The 19,932-nt window shown below is 43.9% G+C and overlaps 1 protein-coding gene across 5 annotated transcripts in view; it reads right to left on the bottom strand.

The window, feature by feature from the left end:
- The window catches only part of MAPKBP1 (mitogen-activated protein kinase binding protein 1), a 102,241-nt gene that overhangs the window by 44,033 nt on the left and 38,276 nt on the right, over window positions 1-19,932 (bottom strand). For all 5 annotated transcript variants that reach the window (XM_066188085.1, XM_066188084.1, XM_066188087.1 and 2 more), the window contains exons 4-5: window positions 3,568-3,630; window positions 2,935-2,992 (exon numbers count right to left, since the gene is read on the bottom strand). In XM_066188085.1, the coding sequence (XP_066044182.1) occupies window positions 2,935-2,992; window positions 3,568-3,630 (121 nt within the window). The remainder of the gene's footprint in view (window positions 1-2,934; window positions 2,993-3,567; window positions 3,631-19,932) is intronic.

Genomic DNA, 19,932 nt, shown 5'->3' with positions numbered 1-19,932 from the left:
ACAGATTTGAGCATGTAAATGTACAGGAGCTTGGAAAAAGGTGTCTAGACGGTGCACTCACAATAGGTTTAGTGGTTTCTTTGAGTCCTAAAAGCTCCAGTTGAGACCAACAACCTAAGGAGTATATGCATTTCAACAGCTGTGCAAATTAATACCACCTTCCCTGCTTTAAACCTCTTCTTATGCTACTCACAAAATGCTGTCCCTGTTCTAGCCAGGGACTAGAACAATACTTTTGATGCACATCCCTGGTCTTTGTAATAGGAATTTACAGCTTGCTTGTGAAAAGGGTTATAATAGATTGTTATCCCTAGACTCAGTGAACGAAAAGCCCTCACATCCTCTGCTTCTAACACAACATAGACATCTGAGATATCAAGCCAGGTCATGCCATACAAAAACATGACATGGCTGATGTGGGAACTCTCACACACCATCTGAGGGAAGCCTCTGAGGGATTGGGAGCATCATTTCTGTCACAAGGTAACACACAGATGCATTCTGCCCGAAAGGGTGCAGGCAGGGAAATGTCAGAGAAAAAGACATGGCAGTAACAGAGCCTCTCGTTTAATGTTTGCTCTCCAGAGAAACAGAAATGCCAATTCAGCACTTTCTGCCAGACAAATCTATTCTACTGTTTAATTGTTTGTTATTAAGCCAAATTAAAACAAGGCGCACAAGTTGAGCTGAAATGCTGGCCAAAAAATGTGCTTGATGGGCAAATCTCACTCAAGTAACTGCTCATGATTTCACATTGAAGTCTGTCAAAACAATAGCTTGTAAGATAACATATCCATGGCAACATGGCAGAATGGTATCTTTTTGATTGGCTTTAAGTTAGTCATTTGATTGTGTGGGAGAGGCAAGTCTCATTGTAAGTAAAAGTCAAAGCTTTAAAAGCTTAAAATTGTACATGCTTTAATTGCCTTGTTCTAAAGCTCAGCTAAGCAACTGCTTGTGGCCTGGAAAAATGCCATGGTGAGATTTAACTGCAGTTGGTACAGTTCTCCCTCTGCAACACAGAGCTCAGGTCTCAGGATGGCTGGCAAGATGTTACAATGAGCTGAATCAGCTATTCTTCAAAACAACTGCTATACTTAAACACATACATACATATAAATATTTCCCAGTAACTTAGCATATACCCCAGCACCTTAAAAAATTGAATTTGCATTTCATCTTTCAAGAAATGCTCACCAAAATGCAGCTGTGTGACCCCCATGGACAAGGACTCTACACTCCCATGGGGACAAATAAAAATTAATAATTAAAAAGAGAGAAAAAAATTGTTTTCTTATGTTTTTGAAATATGTAAAAGACATTTAATATGTATGGCAACCAAGGTTTAACCTCCATGCTCTCCTCCCTGAAAAGTCAGCCTTACAGAAAACTAAGGTGTTATTAGGCAGAATTAGCATAATGCAGCTTCAAGGGAGTTTGACAAAGTGAACCCAGAAAGCATTTCCCTGTGGGACAGGGGTTGAACTAAGACACGACTGCTGACACCAGCAGGGGACACTGCTACACTAAGCAATAATTCAAATGTCAGACACGTGAGAGGATACTGAAAAAAGAAACGGTTTTACAACAGGACAAGAGGACACATGTTTTGCAACAAGGGGGAAAAAAAAACAACAAAAAACCCAACACAACCCACTCCCCCCCCCAAAAAAAAACAAAAACCCACAACAAGAATAACAACAAAATCCCTACAAAGTTCAAGTATAACTGGAACAGCTTTTTTTTTTTGGCATTTACCCCAATGAATTTTCTAACAGAACAATTTGTTAGTGAGAAAAGTTCCTGCTTCATTTTTTTGCCATTTTGATTACCCTACATGAAAAGCATTGAGTATCAGAAATTAAAAAAAAAAAAAAAAAAAAAAAAAAAAAAAAGGCGGCCCCAGAATCATCAGACTTGAACACTATGAGCGATAAAACCTCACATTTTCACTAAAAAACTAATGACAACATCAAATGATGGAAAATTCATGCTAACGTTTTCTGTGTCATGGTAGCCTCCATCAAGAAACAACCCACTCTTTTTTCTACCCCTGGTCTGATCCATATAGGATCCAGGCCCAGCTTTGGAGCCACCGGGTAACATGACAGCTGCCATCACAGTGATCACACTAAGGACCTTGGAGTGAACAGTCTCCATCTTGACAGCTCCAACACAGGACAGTGACACACTTCTCCTCCCTGTGGCTGAGGCTCAGGACGAGACCTGTCTCACACATGCACCCTCCCCCATCTCTTACAAAGGCACAGGGACTAGTGGTAAACTGCCATTAATCACACACAAGAGCAAACTGAGCCCAACCATACAGAAGTCAGCATTTCTGTGGATTTTTAACATCCAGCAATTCCAGCCTCATGACACAGCTCATGTCTTGAGCTTCTAATGTGGAACAGACACACAGTGTACTCATCCTTATTCTCCCCTTTGGGCATGCTGGGAAAGAGGAAGTAATTGCTGCCCCCAGCCAAACAAACAATGCCAAACCACAGGCACCAGCATCTTCTGTGACTATTCCTAAAATTCCATTCCACATGCACTTTTCATTTTTCCTGCAACACTGTTTCTGGCTTCAATTACTTCCTGAAATCCTAAAGGGACAATGCTAAGCCCAGGCCAAGATTCAGGACCATCCAAGAACTCTTCATTGATGCTAGAGAGAACAACGGCTGCGTGTCCTTTTCCTTATTTTCACCCTACCTTCAGCCCACAGATGCCACCCCAGAAGACCCATCCCTCAAGCTGAGGTGTTGAAAAACTCCCAGGAGGAGCACCCAGTGCTCAGCAGGTCCACTGAACAGGGAGGCAACACTGAAACTCGCTTCTCTGTGTCAAAACAGTCTGTTTCTTCTAAGCCCCTCTGCCCTGCTTCAAAATGCAATGGACAAGGTGTGCCCTCTCTCCTCTCACACTTACCTCTCCTGTAACCAAATATTTTCCATCTGGAGAGAAAGCAAGTGCTGTAATTGTTTTCCTAAAACAGAGAAAATAACACTGAGAAACATTTCCAACGTGTGACTTCATTTCAATACATCATGGCTGGGGAGTAGGTTGGGATGAACTGAAAAGCCACTAAAGTCACCCATAACAGCCTGACATAATGGTTTTGCTTTGCCATGGGGGGGTTCCTTGCTGCCCAAGTCTCAAACAGCAGCCTACAGTAACAGAAAAGCTCCAAAAGTTGAGGTTCATCACTGCACCTTTATTCCAGGTGCAGGACCGTGTCACAGTGCTGGCTTCAATAATGAGGTCATCATTTTGGGTGGAGAAAAAAAATAAGTCAGATACCATGGAGCTGTAGTAAGATCCCCTCCATGTCATGATCATTAGCAGATCCTCTTGGGATCACAATGTTTATGAGGTGGTACTTTGTCAGCAATAGCACCTCATGTGAGGAGCTGGAGTCAAAGCAGCAGGCAGCCTGTCCCCAAGGCAACTCTAACCAAGGGGATTTAGTCTGGAGCAACAGCAGCTCCTGTGCTTCAGTCAAGCCATAAAAGTCTTGAATTCACCTCACAGAAATCAAGTCCAGCTTAAAGCTTTACTCACCTGGAGCTGTTTAGAATATGGTGTTGCTTATTTTTTCTAGGGTTGAACAGGACAACAACACACCTAGATGAAGGAAACAGAAAAACAGAGATTACATCACCACATGCATAAAGATAACCAAAGAGCTATCCTTGCTGGAAAAGCAAAAAAAAAAAGCAGCAAAAGTAGCCCCAAAAAGCTGTTTTATCCCCTAATCTCAGCTTGAGCTGAAGTTAACTAGAAAACACAAAGCAAAAGAACAGTCCAGAGGGAAATCGTAAATCTCTCCCATGTTGAGGAATACCATTTGCTAGTACCATAAATAATTACCTTTCCCCCCTCCAGGAGCCCTGAGTCTGATCATTCAAACTGAACAGCAAGGCTGACCATGAAAGCTTGTGCAAAGCCCTAATGGATTATGTCCCCTGCCATAAAAGTGACCTTGGGCACCAAACTAGTGTGTCTGGTGTAAGAGTAAGAAGGTAGAGAAGAAGGAAAGAGGGGAGCTTTTGGAAAAGATTTCAGGGCAGATGAAGGGGAATTAAAGGCACTACATTTCTGTGCCTGACCTTAACAATAGACAGGACAGAAACCACTGAGTATAGCACAAGAAGGGACTGGCAGGTTGAGAAGTGAGACATACAGTGCCAAAAAATTATTGACCTTACAAGTCTATCTGCATAAACAACTTGCTCAGGGACCTCGCAGATACCTCTCAGTAAGATGAACTGCAAAAGCAAGCAATACTAACCTCCTAGCAAGCAATATAATCACCTCCACTGGGGGCAAAAAACCTCTATTGCTGACTGTGGGGGGGGAAGGCAGGAGAAAAGACCCCATCTCCCACTACTCTTGCCCACAGCACACTGCCTGGTGCCTCAGTCCACCACAACTAGACTAACAGGAGTCACAGGTACTGCAGCCTTCCCCACTCCCCACAAACACCCTAGACACAATTTTTAAATCCTCATGTAACAGTATTTGTCTTGTAGCAGAGCACAGTAACAACCAGTAACAGAATATGCTCTTCTGGGAATAAAAAGACAGAGTAATAATTGCTCTGATGACCTTGTGCCCTATTTTTCACTTCACCTCTAAAACAGAAACCGTGGGTTTTGCCTGTCCCTCTACAAGAACACACTGCTGGAGTTTGGAGAGTCCCAGCTCCTCCCTCGCTGCAGCGTTGGGAGAGCACTGCAGGATGTCCCTGCTCCACTGCCAGCAGCCTTCGCTGCACTGAGGATTTCATTCACATCACCATCATGCTGGGGTTTGCTTGCAACACATGCCAGGCTACAGACATCAATCACTGGGAGAAACATGCAGGACACACAGAAGAGGTAGAGGAGTCGGCCTGGAGTAATGGAGTAGAGGAGTTGGCCTGAAACAGCCAAGCAGAAAGGCAAAAAGCTGAGGCATCACAGAAAGCCACAGCAGAACCTCACCTAAAGACCTCACCAACATTTCAAGATAGGCGGTGCACACTCATGCACAGGACAAATCACACCTTGGCACCACGCTGCCTAGAACAAAAGCCACATCCTTCCAGGCCCCACTCCACATGCCCAGCAGGAGGCAGGGCATAGCTCAGGGTTGACAGGACCCTGCAATGTCTCTGGCAGCTCCTCACCTAGCCCTTGGCAGCTGACCTTTCCCTTGGTCTGACCAGGCCACATTGCCAGAAGGAGTGTAAATTTTGAAATGGAGAAGAGGGCAGAAAAGAGGAGTGACACACCAATACCTTGAGCTGAGAGTCCTTGGCTGAACCTGCCACACTGCATTAACATTGCTAGCTCAAAACCAGCATCCAAAGTACCAAGGATGCACAGGATATGTCCTCTCCTCCTTTAGACTACTCTACTCTCCAGCCACACCATTTCACACACCCCTATTCACTCATGCCTTACCCTGGAGGCCAAAATAATAAAAGCACCAAACTTTCTTGACAGCTAAAAGGCAGATAGCCATGGTTGGAGATGTAACCTTGTGGGAGAGCAGAGAAAGTGGAGATAAGCAGTTTGTTCAGACCAGGATTGATCCTTTAGCACTTTTTACCCTGGGGAACCAAACTGCGAGTTTCAAGTCAAAGCTATGCTACATATTTTTGAGGGATTAGTGCAAAGAAGCAGGTGGTTTGTGATCCATTAACAAGTCAGGGAAGGTTAAGCCTTGTAAATCACAAGATATGAAATAAGAAGTTAGCAGATGTCAAAACCTATCTAATCCTGAGCCTCCAGCTAATCAGAAAAGCAAAGCAAAACCCCATTATGTGGAGTTGGATAGGGTTAATGGACCAAAATCCTGCAGAGTTACAAGGACGAATTGTGCTTAAATATAAGCTTCAAGAAACCAGAAAGAATAAAGGGAAGATATGAAATCTTGGCAAAGACTTTCCTATGCAGCCCTTAAATTTAAGTTTCTGTTTTATTGTAAGGAACTCAGCAGAGAAATAGGACTTAAGAGAAGTGAATGCAGTTTTAAAAGCAGAGGAAAGATACAAAATATAAACCATGGTCCTCAAACCAGGCAAGCATGCAAACTGCTTCCTACAATAGTATAGTGAGCCACAAAGGTCCTGGGCTTTGCCATTATTAACTTACAGGACAGAACTTTTGGCCACTTACAATCATGAATTTCAGCTCAGTGGCACCCCAGAACAGGCTATGTGCTTAGAAGGCTTCCTCCCCCCTCTCCAGACCTTGGCCAAATCCTGAGCCTACAGGGGAGGTAGGAGGCACCACCCCGCTCACACACCAAGGCAAATCAACAAACCACTACAAGAGCCACACAGCTCCTAGTGCCAGAGTAGCCATCACAAATGTGGATATTTTAACTTTGTCTTAAGACAACTCTATGCTTGATTCACTGAGTTTAACCCATAATTAACAAACACTAACTGGAGGGGTAGGGGGATAAATCACAGTATCTCCTTACTGGTGAGCAAGCATTGATTTATATCATGAAATAGTAATTTTAACTCATAAGCTTAGCAAAAGAAGATATTTTGATTCATCAGTTAACAATTAATGTAACTTAGTAATTAGTTATGACCTTCCTACAAAACCATTTAGCCAGGATTAATTAGTCTTCTGAACTTGCTTTCTTAAATTAACTACTACCCAACAAAAGCTACTGTAGTGGTTTGAAAGCAAAACAAATGAGAGGCTCCAAGTCAGAGATACAATTTAATAGGAAGAAAGGAAAGAAAGTAAAATAAAATAGATGCAATAAGACAAAAGACCACTGACAGAGTCAGAATACAACTTGAGCAGAGTGATGGAAGCAGTCCAGATGAGGTAGTCTTCCTGAAGCAGTGATCCTGTAGAAAGGTCTGGTAGCTCAGGTTCTCTGGGAATGCAGTGGGTAAGCCCCCTTCTGGTGTTCAGAGTCTCAGCTTATATCCAGGCTGGAATGCTTGGTTCCTCCCTCTGGGCGGAGCATCTCACAATGGGATGGTGAGTCATGTGATAAGGCCTGATGGGCCCATTAACAGGAGATAGTCCAGGAGGGGGTTATCTGTGAGCTGTGTAGCAAAGGTGTTGATGGGCCCATTAACAGAAGATAATCCAGAGTGGAGGAGGCAGGGAGCCCTGCCTCACCTGGTTTCAACAGTTCATGAAGATGGTGATAGAATATACTTCAACCCAGGACAGCTACCCTACTGCAATGGTGACCCATGCTGATTTTCTACCATACCTCTCCTCTCTGCCACACACAAGGTCAATGAAGACTTCATTCAACTCCAAGGTCACCCTATTCAGCAAAATGGCAAACCACAAATCATCAATCATACAGTGGGGTACAGATCCTGTTCTAGGAGTCAGGAGCATCCAAGTTGGTAAACTAGCCCCCTCCCAAAATGCTTGGGAGGTTTCTAGTCCATTCCATCCTAAAGAGCACACTTCCACAACAGGCAAAAACTATTTTTAGTTCTTTAATCCCTTCAGAGCATTAGAAAACAGCCTCAAGTTGCATCAGGAAAGTTTAGATTGGATATTAGGAAATATTTTTTCATAGAAAAGCTTGTCAAGCACTGGAACAGGCTGCCCAAAGAAGTAGTTGAATTGTCATCCCTAGAGGTATTTAAAAGATGCAGAGATGTGGCACACAGGAGCATGGTTTAGTGGTGACTTCACAGTGTTAGGTTAATGGTCCATGATCTCAGGTTCTTTTACAACCTGACACAGGGTGGCCTCCATTGCCTGCTCAGACACTCACACCTCAGTTCAGTCCAGCAGCACCTGCAGCAGCTTCCTAAATAAGTCAGTACAGAGCCCATTTATACTCTGAACATGCTCCAAAGGAAATCAGCCTAGCAAAATAAATGGAATGGAGACACTGAATGATCAGGTTGCTGACCCACCTACTCCACACTGCCTCCTAGTCCAGGAAGGCTATCAAGCCCTCAAGAGAGTCGAAGTATCTACTCCTTTCCATTTATGCTTGCTTTAATCTTACAGTAGTTAAAATAATAAAAATAACCACCATGGAAAATTAGTTGCATCAAAGAGCATACACCCATCTAACCATCCTCCACCTTTGTCTGCTTCTTTATAAGTCTGCATTCAGTATTTTAAGCCAGAGGGATAGGAAAGGATGCATGGTAAGAGAGCACTGATCTTTTTATTCACAGCTTCCAACTGTGCACGTAAACAAAGGAAAGCACTTCAAACCCAAAGTTCCACAATGGTCACATCACCTGTTCTGCGCCCTCCACCCCTCTCCCAAACTGAAGCTTTCAAAACAAATTCAAGTGTTCAAGACACCTTTGTCTGAAGAGATATCTTTGAATGCTAGTGCCAACATGCAAACTAAGGCTAGCTTCAGAAACCCCTCACATGAGACCTACAGAGCCTGGCACACATTAGCTGTTGAGAACATCAACATTGTTTGCCCTCTTGTTTGAGCACAAACCCTAACTCCTCTGTAGCTGCAGACAAGGCTTGACGATCACAGCACCTTTTTAATCCACAAGTATATTCTGATTTTCAAGACCTTTATAGAAACTATTTGCTGCTGTATGGATTACTGCTGTACAAACCATATATCAGCCAGCTGAGATCAAGTGTCCTGTTTGTTTGCATGCTGGTTCCTTCAGAGGCTGCTGGCAACGGCACACAAATTGAAAGGTATTATTTCTGGCTCTATCGTGCCACCGCCCAACCATTATGCACACCTTCCTGATGCATGCAGCTTTTATAAACAGCTTGGCTGGGCAATCTTTCCCAGTATGCCTCTTTCTTGTGGGACATCAAGGTAACACAAGGGAAAGACTCTTTTGAATTAGCTCTCACAGCAGTGTCAAAGGCTTTTACCAACAACATGAGCATTGTCCATCAGGGAGACCATTTGTATCAGCCAACAAGAAAGGTTCCCTGAAGAGCTTTCCAAACCCCCATGAAGGCACTATCTTATATGCTCACAACTGTGCATCATATATGCAGATGAAAAACAGGGAGGGAGGGGGGAGAGGGAGAGGAAACGAGGGGGTAGGCACAGAATGTCACAGTAGTTTCCATTGACTCCAGCAGAAGCAAAAAGACCCACAAAATATAAAAAATAAGCAATTTTCCTAGGCTAAATATCATATAAGGAGTGGAGAGGAATCAGACATCAGTATCACGTTTACTCAAAGTATCTGACTCATTAAGTCAGTGGCAGTGGGTCACTCCATGCAGCTCCCCCCACCTTTACTTCTGACTTTTCTCCTACTGATTTCACTTCTGCACTTACCAAATCATAGTTTCTGGGCATTTTACTCTTTTCATTTTCCTCCTGTTTCCCAAAACATCCCTCTATTATCAACTGCCTTACTACCCCAGCCATCTCCTTCGTCAGCAAGCTGACAAAAGACGACTTTCTACAGAAGTCTGTTTCCCCTTTTGCCTTCCTCTATAGGTTCCCCTTACAAGAGGTTTGGGAAAATTAAAAGGCTGCAGTAGCATTCCCTTCCAAGCTGCCAACGGTTGCACTATCCCATGGGACACATGACTGGAGGCAAAGGTCATGTGTCAAGTCCTCCTCTCCCAAATGCATGGAGCCTGTGCTATAAAGAGGATGCTCTACAGAGGAAAGAAAACTCCATTAACACATCAAAACAAACATTAGCTTTCTTTCCCCCCCCCGCCCCCCACAATATACTCCTTTCATGCCACTGAAAGAATAAATAAAAAGAGCAAACAGTCCCATCCCTTCAAAATTGGTCCATTTCTCAAGTTCTGGCTCATACTTTGCTCTTTTCCCCCCACCCGACGCTATTCAAATGAGAGTGCAATAGCTTCCTATGCACTAAATGCATGGAGGAAAAAAAGACTTTGATAAGAACAAAATCTTTTTTACACTGCATTGGTTGCCATGGGAAGCTTGATCAGAGCAAAGCAGTGTCTACAGAAGCTGGTGTTAATTTTCTGTGTGGCAATTCTTCCTGCCAAAAAGCTTCTTTAATTCACAGCCAGTACCGGGAGTGGGTTAACAGTGATGAGAGGATGTGCACACTGACTATGTAACTGAATAGGTATTTTTATGCAAACTGTATTAATTACATGCATGCTGAGAAGAAAGATCTGCCTGTCGAGAGGTTAAGAGCTGGGTGTCACTGCCTGAGCAGAAAAGCCTCCAGAGCTCCCTGTACCAATCTGTGATAGAAAGAACTAAAAAGGTGAGAGCTTGAGAGGTGCAGCTAAATTCATGCTTCAGAAACCAACGCAGGCTAATGAAAAGCCACGAATACTGAACAAGAAACCCACTGTGAAAAAGAAAGTCAGTGATATATTTAGTGTCACTAAACTAATAGAGTAGGAATTTCTGATTGCCAACCAGGAATACACTTGCTCTATTTAGAAGGCTGCATTGCATCCCAAATCTGCAGAAGTGGGAGGTCAAACACATCACACAACAGGCTCTACTCCAAAAATCACAGGAAGAACTGTGACACACTAAAGTCCAATTTCTTGCCTCCAATATCCTAGTCCTAGGGAAGAATGAGGCATATTTAAAATACTTGTCCAGACTCTTTTCTCAGCTTCCAGAAACTTGACTTTCAGAGATATCTTAAAACAGTGTGCACACACACCGAGAGGGGAGAGAGCAGCAGAGCTGAACTGACAAGGATTTATAGGGATAATCCCCAGACACGGGCAGCCTCTGTTCTCACCATCATTTCAGCCTACTGAATTCAGCTTGTCCATTACACTAACTGAGCCTCAAAGCTGAAGGCCCTTCAAAATCTCCACCAATACCTATATGATCTGATGACATCCAGAAAAACAGGCAGCTTTCTCTCCCTGTCATCAGGCAGGGATGCTACCATCCTCATGATCTTCTGCTGTCAATGTGGTTTGTGTCTGTCTACCTGAACAGGCCCTGCTGCAAATGAGGGGACAGGGCTGAGTGCCCAGAAAGTTTCTCCTCAGTTCCTGCCCTGCACAGGGAGGGCCAACACGAGCTCCTGCCACACACAGCTGACAGCTTCCACTGGCTGCTCTCAGCAGCCTCTTTACACCTGCCAGACTACATCTTTAAAACAACCAGCTGTGTCTCTAACCTCAAGCTACAGATGGCAGAGAACAGATGCACAGATCTGAAACAGCACCCAAAACGCTTTAAAAATACTTTTAAAAAATCTCAACACATGAACAGATAAAAATATCCAATAACGAGCAGAGATTGTGGCTGTAACATCAATCAACTCAGGCCTCTCTGCTTGCATCCACAAGGTACCACTGAAATTTCAGCTTTACAAGGACCACAGATGAGGAACTGCAGAAGTTTTCCTTCCTGCCTCCTCCTAGAGTGAAGGTGCTGCCTGTCTACACCGGCTGGCTACAGTGATTTCTAGCAGGTTCAGCTGATCTCACTGCAACATATATATTCTCATCCCCCTGCAACTATTGCACGTGGAAAATCCTTAACCTACCATTGGAGGTTTTCATGCTATTTCAAGGTCTATTTTTAAGGAGGCAGAGCAGAAGAGGAGGAGGATTTTTAAAATTGGCAACACTTCTGGCATGGGGCAAATATAAGGCAGGCTGATGACTCAGGAAAACACTTTGCACAAAATGCACACAGAGAGGAAAGACAGCCTGGGTCTCGTCCCCCACTGGATAAGTTCTACACAACTCCAGAGGAGTCACACTGGAGCCAGAGACATGGCAGTAGTGCCCTCAGGAGAGTGGTGGCTTTTTACAGAGCTGTACAATAAAGAGGCACCTTTTCTGGGAGGCAAAGAGCTAAGCCAGACATAGATTGTGAAAGACTTGGGCAAGAAATGCATGTAGGGAAAGCAGAGGGGAAAAAAGGCCTCAGAGGAAAACCACGAAATTTAAACCAGCTTACTAACTGGGAATCATTACAGTTGCAAGGAAGATGAAAATGTTTCCAGTTAATTGTTATGGCACATGGCTACCTAGTCACCAGTGATTCAACAGGAACTTCACCTTCAAAACAACCCCATTCCCTTCAACATGTCAAAGCCAGGGGAGGGGGGAAAAAATCCTCAAGAATGAGAAACCAGGAATAAAACCCTGTCCTAGCAGAATCAGGGACAGACCATCTCTGCTGCATTGCAGAATATTCCACCTGTCCTTCAGCCTGCAGCAAAGGTAGGTAGAAAAATGAAGCAAAGTACAAAGCAGAAGCTATACTTACTGAAATGTTTGTCAGTCTGCACATCTGACAAGCTTCAAAAGAGACAGGGCACTGATGACAAATGCCTGTACAGACACACACACATATATACGTAGGTATATACACAGACGCATACATATGGCTCACGGCTGACTATAACATTTACACACACATAGAGAGTGCACATTTCTCCCTCCCTCTCTCCAAAACTACTCATTTCCCTAGGGCAGAGAAGCAATGCCAGCAATACACCTACATGGAGTATCAGATCAACTGGGCTAGGAGTTACAGAGCTGCGTTTTATTTCAGCACTCTTGGCAAACACCCGCGGAATACTGCAGATGAGCAGCAGCCCCAGGGGTTAGAGCAATGGGCAACTGATGATAGGTAGACTGGAGGAACACAAGGATCACTGAGATAATTAACGACCAGAAAATGTGCTGATCAGATGGACAAGAAAGACGGAGAAGCACTAGGAAACAGAGCATTGAGCAGCATCTGGCTGGTTCCAGGTGTGACCAAGAGAAAACCTGAAGAGCTTCGTATGCAAGACAGAGAACACAACTTCTTCCAGGATGAACACTACAGAATCACAGCATACTATGTTAATTCTTGGGAAAGGACCTGTTTCCATATGCTGAGATCTCCCAAAGTTACAGCTGTCCCAGGCACATCAACAAGGAGAAAAGAACAACTATTTGTCCTGACCAGCCAAGACACCTGCTTTGGGGATCTCTTGCTCCCCAGTTGTGCTCCACCCCTCTACAGGTTCTCAAGATCCAGTCCCTCTTCAATCAGTATCTGGCTGACAGCCCCAGAGTTGCCATTTTTAGCAACAGGCCATAAGTTTTTTACTGAGTCTCAAAGGCCTTGGGCTTCCTGGGTTTGCATGCTCTGAACTTTTCTTGACCTGCTTGTAGCTCTGTTTTACTTGGTTGAGCTGCAACAGCAATTTCTCTAACTGACCAGGTGTCTACAGATGATTTATTTTACTTCTGTTTATCTTTTGTGGAGTACAACCATAGTTTTATATAAACAAGGTTTACCAACAGCTATTTTTATGTAGACTGAGATATTTACAATTAACGACTGCATGGTGGAGAAAAATGCAGGCATGGTATGAGAGCAGAGGCCTTGAGAAGTGGAGAAGCAGGATGCAGTGCAGAGGAGTACAGGAATGATAAGAGAGGAGGTACATGCTTGCCATCGGAGACCAAACTGCTGCAAACAATCCACCCACTGTCTATTAAAAAAATACAGACCTGGAGGTGAAAAAAACCCAGCTTTTAGGGGTAGCAAATAAAACAAAGAACAAATTATCCAACATGCATTAAAGACACCATATATAGTGAATTCCAGAAGCATCGTGGAACTGTACAAATGCAAGATGTGCAATTGTATTAGCAAACATATAAAAAATTATCCAGATGAACTCTGGAGTAAGGAAGAATCCAATAAAACCCACATCATACCCTTTCCAGAGAAGGGCTACAAAGCTGAAGATTTACCCTCAACAACAGACTTTAAGATCCAGAGGAGCAGCATAAGGGTGAGCATAACACCAGGAAAACCAAACAGAAGCAAAGAATGTATTACAGTTTTAACTGCATTATCACAATTATTGAGACATTTTTATATAGAATTACCCTAATGCATTATTAGCCCTTTTTCTGTCATAATTAAGGGTAAAGTAAAATGATTCTTGAATTAGAATTAGAGTGCTATGAATTCAGTTACACCAACAATAAATTCCTGCTTTTTATTTATGCACATACACAGCCCATACATGAGGGGAACATGAGGGTTCCTCTTTGCCCATGAACAACAAAGCCCAAGGCAATTGCCTCAGAGAAAAGACACACATGCAGGGGAAGAGAAAGCAATGAAAGACAAGTTCAAGAAAACGAATTTTAAAAAAAATTAATAACATGGAAAGAACAGTTTAGAGGGAAAGGCAAGAAAAAGATAAAGAAAAGCAAAGTTTACAATAAAATTACTGCAAAATAATCAATTTTGCCATCAAGTGCTGAGCAAATTCAGCTTTCAAGCTCAATGGTATAGCAAGAGAAGATGGGAGCTCTCTGAATATATCCTCCTGGGATCAAGCAGCTCCTTGCAGAGATTTGCAGACCCAGCTGGGATTACACAGAGAAATCTGGCTCTACACTTCAAGTTTGCACCAACTCCTCTGCAAGAGCAGTTGACACCACGCCATGGAGCCTCAAAAGCTGAATATGTGTCTTCCTTTAAAACCAAATCCCAAAGGAAAAATATATCCTGCTTTCAAGCAATTGGCCAACACCTCTGTTTCCAGCAGCATGCACAGCCTGAGTACTCCCTCATTGTGCCTGAGCAACTCAAGAGCAGGGAGAAAGATCCATACATCAAATTAATCATCTGGGGCAGACCAACATGACAGCTCATGGCTGATGCCTCAGGGCTTTAACTGTTTTACCATGAGCACAAAGTGTATCAATATTAAAATAGCATCATTCAAAGGAGCAAAACAAAAAAGCAATGAAATTTAACCCTGTCTGCCAGCCCCCTTCCCACCATCATCTCTCTGGATGATCACACGCAGGGTAAGGTAATGGGCAGTCCCCTCCAGGGTCCACTGACCCATGACTGATCTCCTGCATTCCAGAACAGGCAGCAAAAGCCCCCACTGCGGCAAAGAAACTGGAGTAGCTTTTCCCCTTGAATGCTTCAGTAAGCATAATCCAGGCCATATCTCTGCAAGAGTGTAAAAAAAAAATATATATATATATATGTGTATATGTTAAAAAAAACCCACAACAAACAAAAAACCCCACACCAAACACACACACACACACAGAAAAAAAATGTTTCTTGGAAAGCATGAAGTTAAAGAATCACTTGCTCAAATAGCCAGTTGTTTTCCGCTCCTCTAGGCATGGGCAAAGCTCACAGTTGCCTTGGGCAGCAGGCTGCCAGATCCACAAAAAGGCACTAAAGCCTCCTGCCAGCCTTGCCTACTCAGCACCCTACAAGGTCAGGCTGGCAGATGCTGAGAGAAGGGGCGGGGGGGTGGCTGCTTCTCCCCACAACTGTCCACACCACAATGCACAGGAAGCCTGCTGCAGTTCCCAGGCCCAAACATCCACAGCTCATGCCAGCTCCCTCTCCCAGCCTTGCCACTTCTCACAGAAGGAGCAGTTCAGACTCTGCCAGATTGGCAAAGCTCAATTCTGCCCATGTCATCTTTCTAGAAGCCTTGTGACAGCTCTGCCTTTAACAAGAGATGAACATTTACTTCTGCTTTACCTCTATCTCAGCATAATACATGGCATTTTAAATGCACAGAAATTTTTCTTCAGAGTAGTTAATGAGCATCAGTTGTCGGGAGATCTGAAAAGACAGCTTTCCTGGAAGGAGAAGCAATCATGATAAAACTCAGTTTTGCTTTCTTGTATATCTACATCTCCTGTCACAGAGAAATGCTGTCAGGTTAGAGTCCAAGACTAAGAGTACTTCCTAAAAAGTATTAGGTCAGCATTGTAAAAGTATAACAACTGACTCCAAAGGCAAGAAATTGGCTGGTATCAGCTCTGTCAGTCCTTGGCTGCCAGCTGAAAGAACCAGGTTCAGGTGCACAACAGGCCAATGTGTGCATGCATTGCAGGGCACATCTTCCAGTGCAGCAGGGAGGGAGCCAAGTCCTACATCTGGTTCCTAAGCAATAGTCAGGGCATGCTTACAATAAACAAAATACACCATTTCTTGGCACTTCTTAGCTATCCTAATACAATGCTCTTCCCCCTTTAACTCATTGCCTTCTGACACTGAGTGAAACCCAAGATCATCTATAGTGCCAGGTCTTCCAGAAAGAGGAAAAGGAGTAACTCCCTGTTGTTCACACCTGGTGATGGGATATGTCCTTTGGACTGTAAGTACTTCTTTTAAGTTAAACTCTGTGATTTGTGTCAAGGTTGCCAGGAGACACAGTGCCTGTTTTGAGACTCTTAGAAAGGGTGGAGCTCAGCTGAGGCGGCTGGTATCTCATTTTCATCCTAGACTTTGCTGTTCAGTCCCCACTCCGCCCCCCCCTTGCTCTTATGCAAGCTCAGGACTTGGCTCACAGGCCAGTGGTGTTGCTGCACTAAGGCATTGGTTGCTAGGAGGTGTAACTGGAGAGATCCAGAGCAGGTAGAGCAGAGAGCAGGCTGCTACCTGCAGGTACACAGGCTTTTGGGCACCCGTGCTCTCTGCTGTCCCCCTCCTTTCTCAGCTAATGGGCAAACCCCAGCAGGCTGCAGAGCTTCAAGCTGAGAAAAGGCCTACATGTTCCAAAATAGCTGAGGTACTGAGAGCTTTGCAACACTCCTCTTCCCTATTCCACTAGCATGCAATAGCTTTCCAAACCTGTCAAAGCTTCCCACTTGCAGAGCTCTACCTGAGTGTTTCGCTGTTTTAAATAAAGGAGTCATGCCTATTCTCTTGCTTCCGTTTCTTTGCACATAAACTGCAAGTTTATGACCCTCACCATGGGACTGCTTCCCTAGCCTCCTCCTCCCTCCCTTATTTTCTTTTAAATAGCAACTTCCCTTTAGTTCACATGCACAAAGTAACAAATGAGCCATCTACACGGGAATATTACCAGCTTGCCTCCCAATTTAAAAATCCAGTTGACATATTGAAGGATCGAGGACAGCCAGGGTTTCTCTTAAGACAGGTTAAAATCATATATAACCAATATAATTATTAAAACAGCAACTGCTGTACCTATTGTGACAGGCATGATGGCACTTTCCTTCTGAGGGAATTGGAATATTTGCCCTGGAACTAGGATGGCAGCAGTAAGAAGCACGTCCTATATAGTTTTCCTTAATATGGTTTGTCAGGCAACCCAAACAGCAACAAACTTGCAGGACTCCTCCAAAAAGCCCTACCTTTCCCTCCTCACAGCCTTGGGAATCCAGCACAAGGAAATTTCAAGGGCTGTTAAGTGCTTTTGCTGTGACAAGAAATTTCATTGCAGCCTTGCCAAGGTAAAAGCATTCCCATTTCCCTGCTCTCACTTCCTTCATCACTAACATTTTTGGCAACAGCAAGAATCCACACTAACATTAATGCTCTTGAGGACTCAGCTAATATTTTTGGCCCCCTGAGAAACATTGCACAGGCAGTGCCTGGACCTGCCGCACCAGTTGTGTGAGACAGTGTGGGACAGAAGCTACCTAACTACTTGCCCTACCCACAGTACCCAACTTCATTTACTGCTCAGTCACACCACTGCAGCATCACATACAGAATGAAACATCTCGCCAAGATTTTCCATCACTGGTGGGAAGAGCAAATGCACACTGCCTACACAGACAGTGCAAGCAAGGAGCCTTCTTTGGCCCATAATATGGGTCCTGCAATTCATTCTTACACTAAAAACCATCCCCAACTTCACCATCAGTTAAGCTCAAAAGTTGCTTATAGTTAACACAATTGTCTGTCATGCTTCAGTACTGAAGGGTCAGAGTTCAAAGGTAATTGTAATCAAAGAATTTGCATGTAAAAGAATTCTGATGTTAAAAAAAAGGGGGGGGGGGCAGGAAATGTAAAATATAACAGTGAAGAGATGCTTACACAAACTCCAATCAATTTCCTTCTACAAACCATTCTGACAGCATTTCTTTCCACCACTGCCCCATTTTGCTCTTCTCTCTCACCAAGAACCAGGCGTGCTCAGCACTTGGAACAGGTGAAAACAAGGATACAGAAGGAGTGGAGCCAGAAGCATCTGGTGTTTTTTGCCATAATCATGTCCTTACTTTCTGTGTGTGCACGTACCAGACCATCAGCTGAGCTCATGTCCCATTCGTGGAACCAGCTGTGGGACTTTGAGCAGGAGCATCACACTGCAGAGGCTCTGAAAGGCAGCACAGCGTGTCTTTGTGGGCTTTACCACCTGGAGGAAAGGTCAGTGTGTGGTCTTGAGGGGAGAGTGTCCAAACTAGCACAGATAAGGATTGGTGTATAACAGAGCATCTTTCACATTATCCCTTTTTTAATTTCTTTTTAATATAATCATTATTTAATACCCAACTCCTATTATCTATAAGGCAGAAAATAGAAATCTGTTACTTTTATTTTTAGGAAAAGGTGCCAGCTGAGAGAAACAGTGATTTTCTCTACCAACCAGTCCCATGAGAGATGAAAAATATAAAGAAAAGAAGCCTGTTCGCCGTGCTCTATAATATCCTAGCTCTTCCCCATTGCTGGCTTTTTTCAGTTAAGTCTTCCTGTCCTTTGGAAAAATCTTCAGTATCATTCCAAATACAGAGTAACATAAAGAACACAGAACAACACACTTCTGGTGAGACCCCACCTGATGTACTGCACCCAGGTATGGAATTCTCAGGACAGGAAAACATGGACCTGTTAGAGCAGGTCCAGAGAAGAACCACAAAAATGACCAGAGGACTGGAACACCTCTAATGTGAGGATGGGCTGAGAGCTGAGCCTGGAGAAGAAAAGGCTCCAGGAGACCTTACTGTGGTTTTTCAGTAATACTTAACATCAACTTACAAGAAGGATGGGGACAAACTTTTTAGTAGGGCCTGTTGTAGTAGGAAATAGGGGGGAATGGCTTTGAGCTAAAAGAGAATACATTCAAATTACCATTTTTTTACAAAAAAGAAAAGTAAAGTGGTGAAGCCCTGGAACAGGTTGTCCAGAGGGGTAATAGATTAGCAAGCTGGTTTAGTTGAAGATGTCCCTGTTCACTGCAGGGTGGGTAGACTAGAAGGCCTCTAAAGGTCCCTTTCCAAGCCAAATTCTATGATTCTATGACTTTCTTCAACCCAACCCTACAAATTTGAAGGTGAAAATGAGAAGGAAGAATAGAGTTACCAGCTCACCTCTGAACTGAACTCAGTTTTCTCCTCAATTCAAAGCAGGGTTCCCACAGCCTAAGGAGATCCACAGGCTGCTCTTTCTGGGGAAAGGCATCTGCCTCCTCTCATATATTCCCTTTCTCTACAGATTTCCTGTGAAGAAATTTGTGAAATAGGTCCCAAAATGTTTCATTTCAGTTGGACCATTCCCTTGAAAAATTCTCAATTCAATCTAGGTACCAAAAACCATCCGGCAGTCTTAACAAGTCAAGGTTCTTGTTGTGGCTTTTGGGGGTTTGGTTGGGGTTGGCTGAGGTTTTCTGGCTTGTGTTGTTTTGTTTTTATAAACAGCAGCAAACTTTTACCAAGGGTCACCAGACTTCAACTTTGATCCAGCCCTGAGTGCAGCGAGTGGATACTGCCTGTCACAGGTCCTGGCCCTGGAAGGGGAGTCACAGATAGTGCTCTTTCTGAGACAGGAGGTTCCGTAGCCACACAGGGATGCAGCGTCAGGCTCCTACACTGAACTCAGCTGCAAAGTGCAGCCTTTTCCAGGTGCCTGACGGAAAGCAGGCATTACAAGGAGGAGCACAGGCTGATCCCAGACAGAGTGGGGTACACAAAGAAATTCTGGGGAGAAAGGGCTCATATCACATGGCTTCTCTTGAAAGACAGGGAATAAACAGCTACATTGGTACCTGGAGGCTTGAAGGAGGATGCCATATCAGACCTATTTCTGATGCCAGATCCTCAAATAGTAACTGTAGGATAAAGCATCACATTACATCTCTATTTGTCCCAAGCTGTAGCAGCTGGCTGCAGAACAGTGACCCACCTCCTTGTAACCTGAAGGCTGGATTAGTGGATGGGCACTCGGGACAAGCACCCAGAAGCTCTGTGTACAGGAATTTGT

This window comes from Chamaea fasciata, unplaced genomic scaffold (assembly GCF_029207755.1).
Source record: "Chamaea fasciata isolate MVZ Bird 193981 ecotype frontalis unplaced genomic scaffold, bChaFas1.0.hap1 SCAF_7, whole genome shotgun sequence".
NCBI lineage: Eukaryota > Metazoa > Chordata > Aves > Passeriformes > Sylviidae > Chamaea > Chamaea fasciata.
Note: the sequence above shows the minus strand (reverse complement) of the source record. Positions and strands in the feature narration are given on the sequence as shown.